Raw genomic sequence first — 21,489 nt, forward strand, 5'->3', positions numbered from 1 at the left:
AGATGGTGAGAGGAATCTGCAGCAGCTCCTTTCATTGCTGAAGTGGGATGGTGTGGGGAAGTCTCACAGGCAGATGGTGTTGGTATCAGGGAACCTGGCAGATATGTATATGGTGCACATGATCCTGGCATCTCAAGCAAGCAGTAGGAGTTTCAACACCATGGAACAGCTCACCTTTGTATTTTCTGGACATCCAGAAGCAAGTATGGGGACAGACTTGGAAGTATACATTTGTGTTCATTCCACAATTTACTGGATGCAGGACCAAAAATGGGTCACATGGTAACCCACATAGTATTGATTTTGGGTAAGCAAAGAAAGTGATGGGTTTCAGAGTAGTAGAAGGAATGCTATAGAATCCACTCCTGCCCTTAGTGCTAGAACTGACCTATTGGAAGCTGTCACCAAGTTTATGAAGATTGACTTCAGCAAACAGGGACTGGTCTTCAGTGAAGATGATCAGACTGAATTGCTTAAGATTCAGTCAGTCATCTTCCACGGATTCATCTCTGCTGTAGTCATTGTTCCTACCAGGATAGTTGAAAGGGCTGCCAAAGATTCAGGAGTGAGGCAAATATGGAAATCTGCTGTTTGTGCAGCACAAGGAAGAATTTACATGCTAAAGCAAATTTTGATTATATATGTTTGCCTGGGATTTTCAGGCTAGACAGAGATACATGTTGGAAAGAAGATCTGACATTTACTATTCATTTTTCTAAATTTCTTCTTCTTGTTGTATGCAGACATCAGAGTTCAATGTCCAGGTTCAGTAACCAGACAATAGCCCTAGTATCAAGAGAGGGTAGGTTCTGTATACCACCCTTCATATGTTGAGTTGGGCACTCTTCCACCACAAGAGTTATCTGCAATGCTGCCCCATAGTCACAGCATAAAGAGGCTAATCCAGTGCATAGTTGCAGCAATTCTGGATGAGTCAGAGAGTAGCACCTTGATCCTCATCCAGGATTGACAACCAGGAGGTAGGTGGAGCGGTGCACTCCTGAATTTACTTATTCTGTTAGATTATCTTTCCCACTGATGCTTCCCCTCTATAAGAACAAGTTCACTGCCTTAACATGGCACCCTCAGTCAGAAGCAAAAGCAAAGCCAATGTAGATGAAATGCAAAATCGAAATCCAAGTTCTCATTATAAAAAGAGAAAGACAAAAGTTAAATTTATAATACTATAGAAGCTATCTATTCTGTTTTATAGGAACTTTTGTCATAAATTAAAAAACATTAGCAACAATGACTATAAGGAAGCATGCTTCTCCTAGGAGAGCTATGTAAAAATAATTCAGTAAATGGTAGGGATTTCCAGGAATCTAGGAAGACAGACAATCTACTTTCAACAATTAGGTAGTTCCATATCTAGTAGAGGCTCTGATATTGCAATGAATTCTGCATGTATGATGTTGGTCATGAAATCCATATCACAAGCATTTGGAAAAACATGGCATACTGCACTTTTTAGAATTGTTTACATATTGTATTGCACTAGCCATTTATATCAATCCTTCAAGTCAAGAAATGCTTTAGTTTTCCACAACATGATTAAGCTATCCAGCGGAGATTGTATTTGCTTTGCCTAAAAGTGAAGCTCTCCTTACCCACTCATTCTGTGTGTGTGTCTTTGTGTATGTTGTTACAGTAAGATATTTAATCAAACCCCTTTGAAGTGGTAGAGTGGAAACAGCTGTCTCTGACAATGTGATGATGACATGAGGCTTAAAGCTGTCAAGAGCTGCAGACTGCAAGCAGCACTAGGAGGGTAGTGGCTTGCAGGTCATGGCGTCTTCAAGAGGAATGTATCTAAACCAATCAGCTCAAGGTAGTGGCTCAAAGTCTCAAAGATCTGGTGAGCTTTCCTTTAATACTCCAGAGGCCATTCTTCAAAGTGCCCCTTCTTTTCAAGAGTGATGGCCAGATGTGGAGGAGCTTTTGGGGGCTATGTTGTCCAAGTTCAGTCTTTAAGAAATTAGGAATGCTACACTATTACACAAATGGTGTCCCAACAAATAAATAGAAGTTAAGGTTTAATCAATATCTTATGTTCTGGAAAATGATATCAGATTAAACAAGTTTCTTGATTTTTCCACAACAAAATTAGCTTGAAGCACATTTTTGAAGTGCCTAATAACTTATCCAAAGAATTTTCTGGTTATGGAACATCACAAAGGAGTGATAAGTAGAAATCATCTCTAAGCACAGATCTTTCTCAGTAATAGTCCCATTTATATAATGATGGTTCAATAGCTAAATGTCTATAAATTCCCTTCCTGTATTTTTTGTTGTGCAGTGGCATTTGTTATTACCAGGCTGGATTAACATTTTCCCAGTTAACACTCATTGAGAATAACATTGCCAGAATTAACAGTCACACATTTGTAGTGATTGAGAAGGATCTAATATGATTTACCCATGGCTAATAAAGATAAATAAAATAAGAATATATTGTTCACGCATCAGCCTTGTGACAGAAAAGAGCATAAGTAGGCTGGAGCACATATACCTCATTTAAAAATACAATTAAAACAAAAACAGCATTGCATTTTTGTAGTGATTACTATAGTTGACAGAAGTTCATGCTCTCCTGAAATCTGATTGGATGAAAATTGTTATAAGTGATATTAGCATATCTCTGTTGATAATAGGGCTGACACACGAATATTCTTAAGATGGAACTAATAAGAGGCAGAATGTTTTCTCCCTGCTTCATGGTTGTATATCATATTCTACTGCTGTTGGGCTGCATTGTCATAATTCTTGTACTCCAGGAGCATTTATCTATATAAATCTCACCTGTGCTGAATTCAAGACCACTTCCACTTCAGAGAAAAAAATTCAACATTTTCGGAGGCAACTACAGTAGGAAAAAATAGCATTTCCAATATTTTTCAATACAATCATAGAATCATAAAATATGTAGGGTTGGAAGGGACCTAAAGAGGTCATATAGTCCTTCTTCCCATGCTGATGGGGGACCCACACTCCCTGATGGGTATGTGCCCAACCTGTTCTTAAAAACCTCCAGTGATGGGGATTCCACAATCTCATTTGGTAATCTATTCCAGAATTTAACTATCTTTATAGTTAGAAAATTTTCTCTAATATCTAATTGATCAATCTCTTCTTTGTAACAGGCCTTAAGATATCTGGAGATAGTTAACAGGTTTCTCCTCAGTCTTCTTTTCTCAAGACTAAACATGTCTAGTTTTTTAATCTTTCCTCATAGGTGAGGTTTTCTAAACCTTTTATCATCTGTTTGCTCTCCTCTGGACTCCCTCCAATTCATGAATATCTTTCTTAAAGTGTGGTGCCCAAAACTGGATACAGTACTTGAGCTGAAGACTCACCAGTGCTGAGTAGAGCTGCAGTTACCTCCCATGTCTTACATAAACACTTTTAGCCTTTTTTTTTTTGCAACTGCATCACATTGTTGGCTCATCTTCCATTTGTAATTCACTATAACCCACAGATTCTGTTCAGCAGTACTACTGCCTAGCCTTAGACAGTTATTCCCCATTTTGTATTTCTTTGATTTTTCCTTCCCAACTGAAGTACTTTGCACTTGTCCTTGTTGAATTTCATCTTGTTGATTTCAAACCAATTCTCCAATTTATCAAGGTCCTTTTGAATTCTAGTCCTGTCCTCCAAAGTACTTATAACCCCTCCCAAACTGGAAATTTTATAACCATACTCTTCACTCCATTATCCAGGTCATTAATGAAAATATTGACCAGTCCTGGACTCAGGACAGACCCCAGGGAGACCTAACAGATACATCTTACAATCACAAGTTTATTCAGAGCTGAAAGCTTTTACCAGGATTTTTGAAGGATTTCATTGTACATCAACCTGATTTTTAAAACACAATCCCATTACTGTATTAGTTTGTCTATTTCAGATTGAGTGTTTCTCCTCTTGCCACCAAACACTTTTTTCCCCTCACTCTGAGCATGGAGCCTTTTTACAACTACTACAGTAAAAATGAATTAGTTCAGCAGCAGAGTGCAAAGTGGCTCAGGATGAAGAATTTTATTGCTGTAGCCTCTGCTGCTTACAGCTGTGCCCTAACCTCGTGGTAATGTACAAAACAGAATAGATGTGCAAGAAACAAATGCTCCAACAGGGATGAAATACTCTGTCTACAAAAAGTACAGTATTAGTCAAGTGAGTAATTCTGGGTGAAAGTCACACAATGTGAGACTACAGATAGCTGAACCAATTTTCACAAAACAAGAACCAGCTTGAACCTTTGCTTATCCTGCAGACTGAACAGACTATAAAGCCAGAACGGACCACTGTGATCATCTTGTCTGACCTTCTGTATAATTCAGGTCATCGAACTTCCCTGAATTAACTCCTGTACCCAGCATCCCTTACAATCTTCTGCTGGGGCATCTCACCTGTGTTTAAGTCCACGCCATCACATCTTCACTACTATTGTTACCCATGCTTGTTAGATTAAAGTTAGCACGGGTATGCCTACCCATGCTACAATCACCCCTCAGTTAGCAGTGTGGTATGGAAAGGTGAGCAGAACTGAGACAAAAACAAAGTAAATTGATATGAAAAAGTTTAATCTGTGTAAGAATTAGGGACTGGTATCTGCCAAGTGTCATGCACCTTGTAGGGTGGATGCATGCTTGCATCACAGGCGCCAACTTTCAGCTTTCCCTGGGGGTACTCCATCCTGAAAACCCACCCCCTTTAACCCTTCCCCCAAGTCCTCATCCTCGCTCTGCCTCTTTTCTTCCCCACTCCATCCCCACCACATCTTCTCGCCCCTACTCTGCCCCCCACCTGCCTCTTCCCGTCCCCGCTCTGCCCCTTCCCCCTAAGCATGCTCCTGCCCTCGCTCTGCCTCTTCCGGCTGCTGCTCCTCTCCCTCCCCCCAGCACCTCCCGCCCACTGGCAACAGAGGTTGGACAAGGTCATGTCAGGCTGAGCTGGTAACATAAACCAGCTGTCTACAATGACAGACCCGGGCCCTCATCTACTTTGCTACAGTGCCTTTCCAGGTGAAATGGGCTAAATGATCTCTTTGTGTAACCCCTGCCAACAGCATGGGTCTTGGCTGCTCTCAAGTGGCTAGAACATATAGAGAGATTAATGATTTTGTTACTGCATCCATAATCATGGGACTGATCCATTAGTTGAAGTGGTAGGTGTTCATACTTTTAGATCTAGAGATCCCAGGTTCAGTTGCTTTAGATCAGTGGTGGGCAACCTGCTCACAGCTCGTCAGGGTAATCTGCTGGCGGGCCGTGAGACAGTTTGTTTACACTGATTGTCTGCAAGCACAGCTGCCCGCAGCTCCCAGTGGCTGCAGTTCACCGTTCCCGGCCAATGGGAGCTGCAGGAAGCGGCAGCCAGCACATCCCTGTGGCCTGCGCCGCTCCCCGCACTCCCATTGGCCGAGAACGGCAAACCGCAGCCACTGGGAGCTGCAGATGGCTGTGCCTGTGGACGGTCAATGCTCCAACTCATTTAAAACACAGTAATAATATTCTACTTGTTTTTGGAACTTTATACCAAGAAGAATGGAAAAAATATAGTGATTAGTTTGACAAATGAAAAGCTTTATTTGATTTCTACTACTATCAAATTATTCATTAAAAGTATTCAAAGTACAGGCTCAGAGATCAAACACTCCTACAATTAGTTTTTCCTCAAAGCACCACAGAATTGAACACATCTGAGTTCATCGTTTTGAATAGCACATGCCATAAAGGAAAAAAAAAACACTTACATTAGGTCTCAATCCTGCTGCCATTTCATAATACTTCTCCGCTGCTTCATTGAGACTGGCTTGTCTATTTGTGCAGGGGAAAAAAAATAAAACTACACTTAGTTCTTCTTAGGTAAACATGGAAAGTGTACAGATGGACAACTGTATTTGCTTCTCCCATTTAAAAATATCCTATTACCAAATGCTAATATAAATATTATTTTTATAGATCTGAATATCAGTTCTCTACAATGAAATGCTCTTTTTAGTCTTATTCACATTTTAGTTATAATAGGATTTCTGTGTACATTGCAAAGAAATACAGTGGGCCAGATACAGTGGAACAGCTGATGCAAGTTTATGGCCCTTTGCCAGGTTACACCAGCTGAAGAACTGGTAAAATATTTATAAAATTAGCCATGACATGTTTTTATAAATGTATTCAATCCAATCTTCAAGTATTATATATGTCAAAGTTTGGGTTGTAACAAAGCAATTCATGTCTTTATTCCCTTCCAATAACACTGCCATAAGGATGCTGCATATGCACAAGAACAACCAAACAAACAGAAGGGATGCCAGGTAGGTTACATCTTCCACCATTATTAATATTTTGCTTATTACAATGCTTAAACCAAACGGAAGGACAAATGTAGTATGGTTTCCTATACCAGGAGGAAGTTAAAAAGGAGCCCATGTGTCTTATCTGTAGAATTCTCACTCTTGGCAAGTGACTCTTGGCACGTTTGTCTGTTAGGGGGGGCTAAAGATGCATTCTTTGTTAAGTTCATATTCTTATCCTGTGGCACATTGTCTTGCAGCTTTTATAGGATGGAAGAGGTGGGGAAAAAAGCATAACAAAACTCAGATTTCATCATTTTTTCCAGATTTCCAGAAGACTTGTAAGTATCATTTCCAGAACACTTGGATCTGCAGGTTTTACCTATGAGGTTTTTTTAAACTGTTTATTGTTCAAGGGTCATAGATTGCAAGTGTTAAACCTCCATTCAACTTTCCACTAGAGTTTTGAAAATTAACCACACAATGTGCTGTCGGCAATTCATTCCAATCAATGCATTCTGATAGACAGTTATTGGTCTTTGGAGTAATATGGAGGAAGGAAAATCCTTTTGAAGTTTCACATAGTTTTCAAGCAAATTGAAACCATTTCCTGACAAGCAGTTTGCCACAGGAAACCCAGTTTATACCCATCAACTGTTTTAAATTACTCTGCACATTTATCAGTTCAGTGGTTGAGCGGTTAGAAGTGAGTGTCTAAAAATATTCGTTTAGCACACTTCTGAAACATTCCTGCTGTTTTAGTCAAAGGGATGTTGTGGCACTTAACACTCCTGAGCAAAAAGCTAAATTTCACAACTTAGTAAAAGACAAGTACAATTGAATGTGTCAGGTAGCTTTCATTTCACAGAAGGTCAGGAAATACAACAATCCTAAATGCAGCAAATTTCTGTACAAACAATGTGCCTTGCCCGGGAGGTAAAGAAAAAAGGCATATTTTCCTTAGGAAAGAATGCTTGCATATGAACATGGAATGGATTGAAATTCATGCCCCCTCTAGCCAATTGGAAATACATTACTCTCTTTCCTTCCTCAAATATATCTTGAAACATGGAGCATTCATTTTCAAGTTGAAGTCAATTTGAATTTATAGTTCCTTATTAAAAATTGTTTTTATAAATGTATTCAATCCATACTAATCTTGTGAAGAAAATGCAAGTTCTATTATTGGGGCATTCATAAACCGTTCCTTCAGCTAAGGTACAGTAGAGTTCTGATTCACATTCTCACTGGAAATCTAAACTAGAATTCATTATCTTAAGCCTTGGAATGGTTTCCCCTTGAGAAAAATAAAAGACATGGAGGTAGGAAATTGCAGTAACCCTACGCCACTAAGCAGCAAATGGCTCTGGATCAATGTCAAACAATGGAAGGGTTCCACTGGAGGAAGCATAACTTAGAGAAAAATATTAGATACAACAGTGATAAGAATAAAATTCAAGCAAGGGAAAGGAAGCCAGGAGAAACTGGGGAATAGCTAGAGAAGAAAGACTGCTTTCAATCATTATGAACTATATCCTAGGCTTTCCATGATGTGACCTTGAAAGCAGACCTGACTTCTGCTGCTTGACTCCCAATGCTTAAGTACAAATATCTGCCCTCTTCCACAACATAACTTGCTGTCTAGCATTTAGATCCAGTCAGAAGCAGCCCTTAAACTAAGCCTCTAGACCAGTGATACTTAGACTGAGACTCAGAAGCTGCAAGTGGCTATTTAATGTGTCTCCTGACGCTCTTCGCAGCACATGATATTAAAACACTGTGTGATATAATTAATGTAATTTGGCTCCTGAACCACTGAGATCTGAGTATCATTGGTCTAAACCCACCGGCTCTTATCCTTATGTATGTCTTATAGACTCACAGACCCAGACTTTAACACCTGAAGGGACCAGTGTGATTATCTAGTGCAGAGGTGGGCAAACTACAGCCCACGGGCCACATCCGGTCCATGGGACCCTCCTGCCCAGCCCCTGAGCTCCTGCCCTGGGAGGCTAGCCCCTGACCCCTTCCCCGCTGTTCCCCCTCACCCGCAGCCTCAGCTCGCTCACTCTGCCACCGGCACAATGCTCTGAGCGGCGGAGCTGTGAGCTCCTGGGGCAGCACAGCTGCAGAGCTGGGGCCTGACCCAGTGCTCTGTGCTGCGCAGTGGCGCGGTTGGCTCCAGCTGGGCAGCGCGGCTGTAGAAGCACTGGTGCTCCAGGCAGCGTGTTAAGGGGTCAGGGAGCCGGGGGGGTTGGATAGAGGGCAGGGGAGTTTGAGGTGGTGGTCAGGGGGCGAGGGTGTGAATGGGGGCAGGGGTCCCCAGGGGGAAGTCAGGAAGGAGGGGGGGGATGGATGGGGCGGCAGGGGTCAGTCGGGGAAGAGGTGCCAGGGGCGATCAGGGGACAGGGAGAAGGGATGGTTGGATGGGGCAGGATTTCGGGGCAGCCAGGAAGAGAGTAGGGGTTGGATGGGGCAGCAGGGGAAGTCAGGGGCAGGGGTTCCGGTGGTGGTCAGGGGACAGAGAGAAGTGGTGGTTGGATGGGGCAGGTGTCCTGGGGGCAGAGAGGAATGAGAGGAGGGACTGGGGTGGCGGGGTTCTGAGGGCTGTTGAGGACAGGGAATTGGATGGGGCAGGAGTCCCGGGGGGGGGGGGGGCTGTCAGGGGGTGAGAAGCAGGAGGGGTCAGATAGGGGCCAGGACCAGGCCATGCCTGGCTGTCTGGGAGGCACAGCCTCTGCGCAAAGGCCCTCAATACAATTTTGGAAACCCAATGCGGCCCTCAGGCCAAAAAGTTTGCCTGCCCCATATCTAGTCTGACCTCCTGAACATTGCAGGCCACAGAGTGTCACCCACTCACTCCTGTAATAGACCCATAACCTCTGGCTGAGTTACTGAAGTCCTCAAATCATGATTTAAAGACTTAAATTACAGATAATCCACTATTTACACTAGTTCAAACCAGCAAGTCACCCATATGCCATGTTGCAGAGGAAGGCAAAAAACCTCCAGGGTCTCTGCCAATTTGACCTGGGGGAAAATTCCTTCCTGACCCCAAAACCCACCAGCCAGACACCTGGGAAAGAGTTACCTGTAGTAACTCAGAGCTCTCCCCATATAGTGTCAATTGACCACCTGTGATATCTCACAATTGGACTTGAGTAAGTATGACTCCTAAGTTCCATGGACACCCAAATAAAAGATAAATAATTCAAGACTGATTCATTTAAATTATTATGTTGCTAATCAGCTCTTAAAGTATAAGATAGATAGATAGATAGATAGATAGATAGATAGATAGATAGATAGATAGATAGATAGATATAAAAATAAAGTAGTGATTACATTCTACTTGTCTAGACATGCAAATATTTCAGTGGGAAGAAGAATTGTTAACCTACGTCCACTTGGCATCAGCTGAGTTATAAAGCCCTGAATTGAAAGCTCCTGGTATTAAATGAGAATCTGGCATCTGCCCGGCCAAAGAAAACCGGGAACTTCTATGTAAGGAAAAATAATCTAAAAAGCCAGAATTTGGCACCAAGTCTTAATTCTTAAATGAAACTTTTGGTGCTATAATAAAATCATGATCAGACAGTAAACATTTCAACCTTCATCCTATTTTTATTTATGTCACTCAATCACCCTCCACCCTGTTTTCAGTTTCTTATAACTTTGCCAAACTTCAACTATTTGGGCTACATTTTGCATGCTGAGCATCAGGCCTCAGGCTGAAGTTTGTTTTGGACACACAGGCGCAAAATTGGAAAGCTGCAGAGGACCTACAACTCACATTGACTCCCAAAGGCCCTGAACCTGCACTGAGCCTCAGATAGGCACACCTGTGCCACTGAAATCCAGAAACCTTACCTATTACAGAGCTCATTGCAAGTGCAGGGTCTTTGTTAGGAAATATCAAATTGGCTGTTGAATAGGAACTAGCTATTCTCTACCTCTGAGGCCTGCAATCTAACTTGCTTTATTAATATTAAGGAATTTCTCTATAATTAGTCTATTTCACAAAAGCTAAATGACAAATTGTATTTCTGTAAATATTTGAGTTTACATTAATATATTTCAGTAAAACAAGGTAGTAGTCAAAGAAATATACAAGATAAGCATGACAGTTCAATATTTGAGTTCAGGCAATTATAAGTAAACTGGATTTCCTAATTCTGTATTGACATGAGTGATAACATTTTCAAATCCTGCTTTCCTTGCTGACCAGAGTCATCCCACTGAAGTAGTTGGACTGTCTGAGCAAGCCACGCCCAGCAAAAAGGATTTCCTCCTCTTATGAGTACAAAGAGTAACTTTGTTAATTATTTAAATACCACTTATTCCTGTTATGTAGGAATGTTTATATTGCACAGAGAAATGAATGTGGATGTTTGTAGTTAAACATTTATTCTACTCTGAGTTAATGTTTATGGGAAAAAGGTGCAAGAAAAGTTGCTCACTAAAATAAGACACACTTTAAATGCAAAAGCTACTAAAAATTTTTAATAGTGTTTGTAGTGTTGTTGTAGCCACGTGGGTCCCATGTTGGTTAGAGAGACCAAGTGGTTGAGGTAATATCTTTTATTGAATCAACTTCTCTTGGTGAAAATTCAAAGTCTAATAAAAGATATTTCTTCACCCACCTTGTCTCTCTAAAACAGTGGTTGGCAACCTGCAGCCTGTCAGGGTAATCCGCTGGTGGGCTGCCAGACAGTTTGTTTACATTTGTATGGCTGCCTGCAGCTCCCAGTGGCCATGGTTCATCGTTTCCACCAATGGGAGCTGCGGGAAGTGGCATGTGCCACAGGGATGTGCTCGCTGCGGCTTCCCGTAGCTCCCATTGGCCGGGAATGGTGAATCGCAGCCACTGGAAGCTATGGGTGGCCGTGCAAATGTAAAACTGTCTGGCAGCCCACCAGCAGATTACCCTGGGTTGCATGCGGCCTGCAGGCTGGAGGTTGCCCACCACTGCTCTAAAAAATGTAAGTCGTTTTATATTTTTGGCTTTACAAAAACTGGCCTTTACCTCAAAAATCATATTGCTATCATGTATTGTTGTAATTACCTTCCTGTCACTTTGAACCTCTTGTTCTACATCCAGGCCAACACGAATCCTGTTGTTTTTTAATAAACAATTTATTTTAAATCTCTCTCTCTTCTTCTCTGTAACCATAGCTACAAAGTTCATCCCCTGCCTGGTTAACACCTCTAATCTAACATTTTCCACCTCACAATCCTCCAGTCCATCTAGCATCTAAAATAATCTCTCTCACTTGACAATCAGCCTGCACAATTCCTCTGGGCCACTCCTTTATCTACCATTGCCTACTATGCTGTTTAAAATTCTCAGCTTTGCTTTCAGGGCAGCACTCACTTACCTCTCTGTTCTGGTTTGTTGTTGCATCCCACCTTGCCACCTTTAATGCTCCGTTTATAACCATTCACTTCCTTTCCTTCTCACCCATATCTCTACACCCTCTTTCCTTCTAATCCCACTGCCTGGAACCATATCAATTCTCTGTCATCCAAATTCATTCTGAAAACCCACCTCCTCCAAAAATCCCACAAACACTTTGGGATGGATTTGGAGCTGCTACAATAACTTATGAATATATATTCTGTTAGTCTGACTGTTATTTGTTGTTTACTGTACACAAATATTGAGTGAATTCACTAGCAGGATTGTCAGGAAATGTAGGCAGTAAGGAGGCAACAGATCAACTAATAACCTCTCAGCAAACACCCAGGACTATTGACTTTAATGTTGCTGCCCGGACTCCTGCTAAACCAGCCACACCAATTTAACCAGACTCAAAGAACAGTAGGACTTGGGACTGGACTTTAACACACTCCAGAGAAAGGGAGAGAGAAAGTGAACCCAGAGTGTTGTAGCCTGGGACCTAGTCTAAGGCCATGTCTACAATGCAAACTTTGGTTAATGCAAGTTACGTTGCCATACAGCCATCAAAGTTTGTATATCACGTGGGTGGGTGCATACATTGCTGCTTGAATCAGCCCTGTGCTTACTCACCAGAAGTGCTTTTCTCGATGCAAATTGTGGTGAACCATAGGTAGGTATCCCAGAGTGCCACTTGCTGCATCTGTCATAACAACTTTTGGGAAATTTTTGCAATGTGTTGTTGGATAGGAACGACTCACACAGGGATCAAGTTCCAAGTATGCAACTTTCTCCATCCCATAATGCCAGATATATCCCATAATTTGTACACTATTTTTTAAAAACCTCACAAAGCCGTCCAGCATTTTTCAGTGTCTGCCATCTCTGATAAAAGCACAGAAACTTCAGAACTCTGCACTATTCTCATGAATGTTGCAAACACAGGTCACATGAAGCTCCTCTATTTCCAGACCTGCAGGAAGTACCATAACAATGAAGGACATTACAGTTTCTTCAAGGACAATTTGCTGAGGAACATAGTGAAAAACTATTCAAGGTTGTTGTTGGTGTTCATGGAGAAGCTGCAGATGTTGGAGTGCTGCTTCAGGACATGAGAAATGAGCACTGACTGGTGAGATTGCACCATAATGGAGATTTGAGATGACAAGTAGAAGATGCAGAACTTTTGGATGTGAAAGGCCACATTCCTGAATCTGTGTGCTTTGCTTGCCCGAGCACAGGGATACTAGAATGAGAGCTGCACTGACAGTAAAGAAGTGAGTGGTGATGGCACTCTGGAAGCCTGGAACGCCAGATTGCCACCAGTCAGTGGGAAATCCTTATAGAGTTGGAAAATCCACATTAGGGGCTGTTGTCATTCAAGTGTGCAGGGCCGTTAATTGTCTCTTGCTACACAGGACTGACTCTCAGCAACGTGACACAGTGGATGGATTTACAGCAATGGGGTTCCTGAACTGTTGTTGGGCACTAGCCTACCTTCCCACAGAGTACATCAACAAAAAAGGCTACTTTTCTATGGTTATGCATGCACTGGTGGATCACTAGGGACACTTCACTGATGTCAGTGTGGGCTGGTCAGGGAAGGTGTATGATATACGCATCTTTAAGAAAACAAGTCTGTTCAGAGAGCTGTAAGCAGGAACATTCTTTCCCGACTGGGAGATTACCATTGGCGATACTGAAATGCCAATAGCGATTCTGGGGGACCCAGCTTCCCTCTGGCTCATGAAGCTGAATGCTGGCCACCTCGACAATATCAAGGAAATATTCAACAATGGGCACAGCAGGTGCAGAATGACTGTTGAATGTGGTTTTGATAGACTGAAGGGACGCTGGAGGTGTTTACTCACTAGATTGGATGTCAGTGAGAAAAAATATCCCAATAGTTACAGCTGCCTGTTCTGTCCTGAATAATATCTGTGAAACAAAGGGGGGAAAGCTGCCAACAGGATGGAGGTGGAGTGGCTTTCTACTGATTTAGAACAGCCAGACACAAGGGTCATTACAAGATCCCAATATGAAGCTATGCAGTTGATGAAGTCTTTAGAAGAGCACTAATGGCAATCCATAGTAGTGTTCTGTGCTGGCACTTTCTCTGGTCCTGGAGCTTTGGGTGTTGCTAAGAACTATGTAGTGCTTGCTGTACATTTATAAATGAGACTAGGTATTTTGCTGATGCTATGAATTATGTGGTGCTTGTTGTACATTTACAAGTACTGTTTGCTTTGAGTAACACTCAACTATTGCATTCTGCAATATGTGTTTCAAATTAATAAAGATATTTTTGGAGAATAAAACTAGAATTTTATTCAATGGGGGAAAAAAATGCAGAAAAACAACATGCAAAAAACCCACAGGCAATGTAATGCAAACTTTTAACAAATTGGAAAGTCAGCAAACATTCCTGTCCGTTTCAGTGCACAAATGTAGTCCATTGGGGCTACACATACCTCAAATGTGGTTCTCACAAGTCAATGTATGGGAAGCTGTGGTTCTCCTTGCTGTCCTGTGGCCTGGAGTGGTAAGGGTAAGGATGTGACCTGTGATAACACTTGGTATGCTGGGGCGGGGGGGGAGAGAGAGGTGTAGGGAATAGCAACCATGGACGGAATAATGGAAAGGAGTTTTGAAACGTATATTTCCCTTTCTTCTTATTGACACTTCTTCTTTGGAACACCTTGGCACAGCACTGCTCTCCAGTCCTGCCTTGGTGAGTATGACCTGCCAGGGATAGGGTGAGGGAAGGATTTTCTGTTCCATGTGAAGCAATACAATTTTGGTCCCTATTCCATGGGTACAAGTGGTGGGCAATGGCACCAACTACTGGCATTATTTTCCACATGTGGTGATAGTTTTAGATTATCATTTAATCTTGAGGGTAACAAAGGCACTGAGTACACAGCTGCTACTGGTGTCTCAAAGCTGCTCAGGCCTGTATGCTGCTAATTTATTTACTGCACGGTGCCAGCTGAACTCATCTTGAAGCGACATGGGAAACTGTCTACCGCAGAGGAAGAAATAAGGCAGTTATCCCTAAACACACTGGTAAAGTATTGCAAAGTATCTCCATGAAAGTTTCATCAAGCTCTCTCAGGAGGATAGAAGGGACATCCCTATGTTCATGAACAAACTGTCCTGCATGGCCCCTTGCCTAATCCAACATGGAATGAAAAGCAGATGCCAACTCTACCTCTGTTTGTTATACTCTACTCTTTTGTATTGTTAGCTTGGCGGGTAAGACTGGATAGAGTATGATGGAGTCTCAAACAAATCCTGGCTTGTGGCATGGCTGCAGCCTCACACCACATCTTCCCACCTCTCTTCCTCCTCGGTATCCACCCTAGTCTCAGGGGTGCTGGTGGGATATCTGCCACATATGGCATGCAGTTTCTTGTAAAAGCAGCAGAACTGCAGGACACAATTAGATCTGTTGTTGGCCTCCCTGGCCTTGCACTATCTTGGGCAAAGTTCCTTTAATTTCACATGGCTCTGCTGCTGATCCCTGTTATATCCCTCTGCCCGCATCCCGATGCAATGTCCATGTTTTTGTGGCTGGCCCATAGCTATGCTTGCACAGCCTCTTCTTTCCATATGCTCAGGAGACCATTAACTCCTGTCTGCTCCTGGCAGGAGCGCATCTATTGTGTGGAGCTGGCATGGTTGGTTGGGTAGTTGCACGCAACAAGGAAGAGCTGCAAGGTGTGCTTGCCAAGGTAGACCATCAGGAAAAGGCATTTCAAAAACTTAGGGGAGGGCTTCCAGTGTTCATGACCCCATGGCAGTGGAGTCTACTACACTCACACTGTGTTGATCCCAGTATATCAATCTTGGCTCCATGCCATTCAGGGAGGTGGTTTTATTTCTTGCTGTAACGAGGTGTTTATGTTGGCCAGAGACAAATTTGTGTGTTGACACAAGATGACTTATGTTGACCAAACTTTGTAGTGTAGACCAGGCCTACGAGTAGGAGACTAGCATGATTTTATCCCAGGGTGGTAAAGGACAAGGTCAAACCTGATGTGGTTTAGAGATGCCATGAAGAGATGAGAGGTGCAGCTAGTACTATAAGGTTGACAATACTAACCTACCTTGATGATACACCATTGCCCCTCAGTATCATTCCTTCATTTTAAAGACAAAACCAAAACTCCATTTTATAGTGAATCCCATCATCTATGTGCCTAACTTCCTAGGCTTGTTTTCTTCATTAATCTAATGTTTAGATGAATGACTCTGGGTATACCCATTCCTAAGGAGAATTAAATGTTCGAAAGTGAGCAAGGCAAACAGAAGGATCCTTAAAACCATCCATGTTGGTGCCGGTGTTTGGGATAATATTTAATGGATGAACAATTGTACCATTTGTCTTTGTTTCCTTTACTGATCTACAAGAACTGAGTCCATCTCTTTCTAACAATCTTTTAAAGGCATTTTGGGGCTTATTTCAAAATCCTAATGTAGGAACCTTCAATTCAGTTTAGAAAGTAGGTCACTCAACTAAGAACTTATTCTGTTTTCTTTTACAAGCCATTTTCTTTTTCATTTTGTGTTTGTGGATGTTAAAATTATAAATTGCATAGCAAGAGAAGTCTATTAAGATAACTGTTCGAATGACTGCTCTGTGCTAATTGAATGTATTTACTCAAAAAAACTTCCCTTATTTTTGTACATTATATACAGTATATTTTCTAAAGTGAGATACAGCCTAACCCAAACCATTTGTGTTCAGTCATTGCTCTTCCTTTTAAGTACGTAAGAAGCATAATCATCATACAGTTATCCTAGAAATAAATCCTGGAGACTAATACAGTAATGTGGGCCTAATGTAATTGTTTAGGTAGAAGCTCAAAGTTGCTGAAAGTCAAGGTGCATTGATTTTAAGCGGAAGAACAAGCCCGCTAAAATTTCAGATAGCAGAACAAAATTAAATACAAGATTGCCCCTGAATCAAGGGGTTCTGATAATATCATTAATCACGCCTGTATTTCTCAAAGTCTCCATAACCCTTAAGACCGATATTTAGACTTCTAATCAGCTTTCTACTCCCTAATTATATTTATATGATGTTCTTTGGTATTTCCAATACTCTCAAGTTACAGTCAGAGCAGTAGAGTTCCATTCTCATATTTATGGTCTCTCTATTTTTGTGACTCAAGTCTTTAAAAATAATTTAAAAGGCAATGTTGCTAAAAGTACTGTAGGAAAAGAAGATATATTGTTCTCATATACAAAGAGGATTACATGCTTGTGAAATACAGAAATTTCCAAGGTAGTGATTAAGGCATATAAAATATAGAAAAGTTAAAAACAGATTCTGCTAGAGTCTGCCAAAGTTTTTTTTCTTCCTTATTAGTTATAACAAAACTTTCAAAAGGGGTATTTGGTTAAAAAAACCCTTGCTGTAAGCAAATACTGCAGAATTTCGGGTTGGGGGGAAAAGAGAGAGCAAGAAAACCAAATAAGAATGAGGTAGAGAACTAACCTGAGCATATGGGCTGCATTGAAGACAACATCAAACTCTGTATTGTCCAGCTCAGCTGCCTTCTTTGCCATTTCAGCTGCTTCTATCAGGCGGGATTCTTCTAGGAGAAACTGACCTGCATGGAGGATACGTAAGTTAGCTCAAAGGGGAAGAAGCAAACAGCATGTTGGACAGTGACACACCTGAAAATCAGACATCATAGACTCAAAAGAAAATATGTTTTGGAAGGAGACAAAATTTTATGGAGGGTGTTTTTTGTATTGTATTGTTTTGTAAAACACCCTCCATAAAATTTTACTAGTACAATAGCAGAAGATGCTGTAAATTATAATTACAGCATTTCTATCTAGATGCCCTTCTTAGATTAGGTGAGATCTATACGAGTTTCCATACAGTCAATTGAATATATCTTCACCATCCTATGTTTAAGTAACATTACATTTATGATAAACCAAAAAATCTAAATTCTGAAACAGGGCTACCACTGTTTAATGCATCCTGTTGTGCATTGTGCCTGACTTTGAAGCACATGCAACACAACACGAGCCAACTATACATAATCTTTTATACCAAAGTCTTCATCTTGCTGTCCAATTTCTCATTCTTCACTGTATGCAGTGTTCTTGTAGCCATGTCAGTCCCAGGATATTAAAGAGACAAGATGAGTGAGGTAATAACTTTTATTAGGCCAATTTCTGCTGGTGAGAGAGACAAGCTTTTGAGCTTACACAGAGCTCTTCTTCAGGTTGCCTGAAACTTGAAAGCTTGTCACTTTCACCAACAAAAGCTGATGCAATAAAAGATATTACCACACCTACCTTTTCTCTGATTCTATATTCATAGAATTACTATAAACCCAGGAGTGATTGCTTTGAAACCAATTGAGCAACACCAGTTTAAATACAGTGTAAATGAAAGATGAATTTTTACTTTAACTTTGTTTTCTTACTTTCTCTCGTAAGTAATGCTATTACAACAACCCCATACATTTATTATCCTTTGTTTTTAAGAAAAATAACACTAAATGAGTTAAAAACATCTACATGGCTATAGCCAGTATGTACAAATTCATTAAAGAATATACCGGTATACATTCATAGTGCACATTTTTTAGTTGTAAAACTGCCCAACAGTTCTATAATTTTTGAACTAAACAAAGTAAAAGGGGGAGAAAAACATAACACTCAGCTATTGGCAGAAATAGAGAAAATATTTATACATGTATAGTATCAGAGGGGTAGCCGTGTTAGCCTGGATCTGTAAAAGCAGCAAAGAGTCCTGTGGCACCTTATAGACTAACAGACGTATTGGAGCATGAGCTTTCATGGGTGAATACCCACTTTGTCGGATGCATGTAGTGGAAATTTCCAGGGGCAGGTATATATATGCAAGCAAGAAGCAGGCTAGAGATAACGAGGTTAGTTTAATCAGGGAGAATGAGGCCCTCTTCTAGCAGTTGAGGTGTGAAAACCAAGGGAGGAGAAACTGGTTCTGTAGTTGGCTAGCCATTCACAGTCTTTGTTTAATCCTGAGCTGAGGGTGTCAAATTTGCAGATGAACTGAAGCTCAGCAGTTTCTCTTTGAAGTCTGGTCCTAAAGTTTTTTTGCTGCAGGATGGCTACCTTTAAATCTACTATTGTGTGTCCAGGGAGATTGAAGTGTTCTCCTACAGGTTTTTGTATATTGCCATTCCTAATATCTGATTTGTGTCCATTTATCCTTTTCTATAGGGACTGTCCAGTTTGGCCGATGTACATAGCAGAGTGGCATTGCTGGCATATGATGGCGTATATTACATTGGTGGACGTGCAGGTGAATGAACCGGTGATGGTGTGGCTGATCTGGTTAGGTCCTGTGATGGTGTCGCTGGTGTTAGATATGTGGGCAGAGTTGGCATCGAGGTTTGTTGCATGGATTGGTTCCTGAGTTAGAGTTACTATGGTGCAGTGTGCAGTTACTGGTGAGAATATGCTTCAGGTTGGCAGGTTGTCTGTGGGCGAGGACTGGCTTGCCACCTAAAACCTGTGAAAGTGTGGGATCATTGTCCAGGATGGGTTGTAGATCCCTGACGATGCATTGGAGGGGTTTTAGCTGGGGACTGTATGTGATGGCCAGTGGAGTCCTGTTGGTTTCTTTCTTGGGTTTGTCTTGCAGTAGGAGGCTTCTGGGTATGTCTGGCTCGGTTGATCTGTTTCCTTAGTTCCTCGTGCAGGTTTTGTAGTTTTGAGAGTGCTTGGTGAAGATTTTGTAGGTGTTGGTCTCTGTCTGAGGGGTTGGAGCAGATGTGTTGTACCTCAGTGCTTGGCTGTAGACAATGGATTGTGTGGTGTGCCCGGGATGGAAGCTGGAGGCATGAAGGTAGGCATAGCGGTCGGTGGGTTTTTGGTATAGGGTGGTGTTAACGTGACCATCACTTATTTGCACCGTGGTGTCTAGGAAGTGGACCTCCCATGTAGATTGGTCCAGGCTGAAGTTGATGGTGGGGTGGAAGCCATTGTAGAGTGCGTCCTAACGATTGGTGGCAGGAGCAGATCTCGAGGGGCCTCATTTGGAGTCTGGCGTGGCGGACCACGTACGTACACACCGTCATGTGCCCCAGAATTTGAAGGCACGCCCTGGCCGTGGTCACCGGGAAAGCCTTAGCGTCTTGAATCTGTCCAAGGGGAGAGAGGCTGTGGCCCTCGAGGAGTCCAACAGGGCCCCAATGAACTCTATGCGCTGAACAGGAACTAATGTTGATTTGGTCTCGTTCACCACTAGGCAGAGACTGGCGCATGTCGATAGGAGCAGCTCCACGTGGGTCTTTACCTCGGCACGGGACTACCCCTTGAGGAGCCAATCGTCCAGGTAAGGAAAGATCTGTACGCCCTCCCGCCTGAGATAGGCCGCTACCACAGCCATACATTTCATAAAGACCCTGTCTGCCGTGGATAGGCCAAACGGGAGGACCGCAAACTAGTAGTGGTCCATCCCCACCCGAAAGCGGAGGAAGCGCCTGTGCCCTTTGAATATATGGATGTGAAAATACGCGTCCTGAAGATCCAGGGCCCCGTACCAGTCCCCCAGGACCAGGGAGGGGATAATAGAGGCCAGGGACACCATGCGGAACTTGGAATGGACTAGAAACCGGTTTAGGTCCTGCAGGTCCAGGATGGGCCTGAGGCTGCCTTTGGCCTTGGGATCAGGAAGTACCGGGAGTAGAACCCTTTGCCCTGGAATTCTACGGGTACCCTTCCACCGCCCCCAGGTGCAGTAGCCAAGTCCACCTCCTGCCTCAGGAGCGGGACATGCTCCGGGTCCCCCAGGGCCACCATGGAGGGTGGGTGATTTGGCGGGGGCGAGGTGAACTGCAACATGTAGCCCTTGGAAATAGTACTGATGTTATGTGGGACCACACCCTGCGGAAGGCAGACAATCGGTTGCAGAATGAAAACTTTATTAAATGGGGGGTATCCCTGGCAACAGGCCCGGTGCCCCACTGCAAATAGTCAAAACCGCCTCTTTCCCTGCCTCTTGCCCTTGGAGGGCCCAGGCTGCAGGGCAGAGAGGGACTGTCACTGAGACTGGCGTTTCTGGTCTCTGGGTCTTTTATACGGGGGCTCGAATCTGCTCCTCGCAGGTTGAGCTGCCGGAAGCGATTTGGCCTTGTCCTTAGCCGGAGGGAAGTAGAGGCCCAAGGTCTGCAAGGTAGTGCAGGAATCTTTCATCCCATGCAGCCTGATGTGCATCTGGTCCGCAAAGAGCACCTTCCCATTGAACAGGAGGTCCTGCATCAGTGATTGGGCCTCCGTTGACAGTCCCGACAAGAGGAGCCACGACGCCGTGTGCATGGAAATCGAGTGGGCTGCAATGTCAGCTGCATCTGACGCCGCTTGCAGGGCCGCTTTAGCTGCCACTGCCCCCTCTTCCACCAGCGCCCTGAAGTCCTTCCTATCCTGATCCGGGAGGAGGGGCTCGAACTTAGGCAGAGATTCCCAAAGGTTAAAGTCATATCTGCTCAGTAAGGCCTAGTTGGCTACCCTAAGCTGGAAACTTGCAGAGGAATAAAGCTTTCTCCCAAAGGAGTCCAGCCGTCTGGCATCCTTATTTTTACCAATTCCACCATGAGCGAGTTGGGTGCCAGATGGGAATAGAGGTATTCATGGTCCTTGGTCGGCACAAAGTATTTCCTCTCTGCCTTCTTGGAGATAGGGGCCAAGGAGGCAGGGGTTCGCCACAGGGTGTTGGAGATGATGGCAATACTCTGGTGCAGGGACAGGGAGTGAGACTCAGCAGAGGGGACTGGGTATGGGC

The 21,489-nt window shown here is 42.9% G+C and overlaps 1 protein-coding gene across 6 annotated transcripts in view; it reads right to left on the minus strand.

The window, feature by feature from the left end:
• Positions 1 to 21,489, minus strand: part of TMTC2 (transmembrane O-mannosyltransferase targeting cadherins 2) — a 379,315-nt gene that overhangs the window by 26,432 nt on the left and 331,394 nt on the right. For 5 of the 6 annotated variants that reach the window (XM_039519666.1, XM_039519664.1, XM_039519661.1 and 2 more), the window contains 2 exons: positions 17,197 to 17,311; positions 5,756 to 5,819 (listed from right to left, as the gene is read on the minus strand). The exons of the other annotated variant lie outside the window; for it this stretch is intronic. In XM_039519666.1, the coding sequence (XP_039375600.1) occupies positions 5,756 to 5,819; positions 17,197 to 17,311 (179 nt within the window). The remainder of the gene's footprint in view (positions 1 to 5,755; positions 5,820 to 17,196; positions 17,312 to 21,489) is intronic. 6 annotated transcript variants of the gene reach the window in all.

Source organism: Mauremys reevesii, linkage group 1 (assembly GCF_016161935.1).
Source record: "Mauremys reevesii isolate NIE-2019 linkage group 1, ASM1616193v1, whole genome shotgun sequence".
Lineage (NCBI taxonomy): Eukaryota > Metazoa > Chordata > Testudines > Geoemydidae > Mauremys > Mauremys reevesii.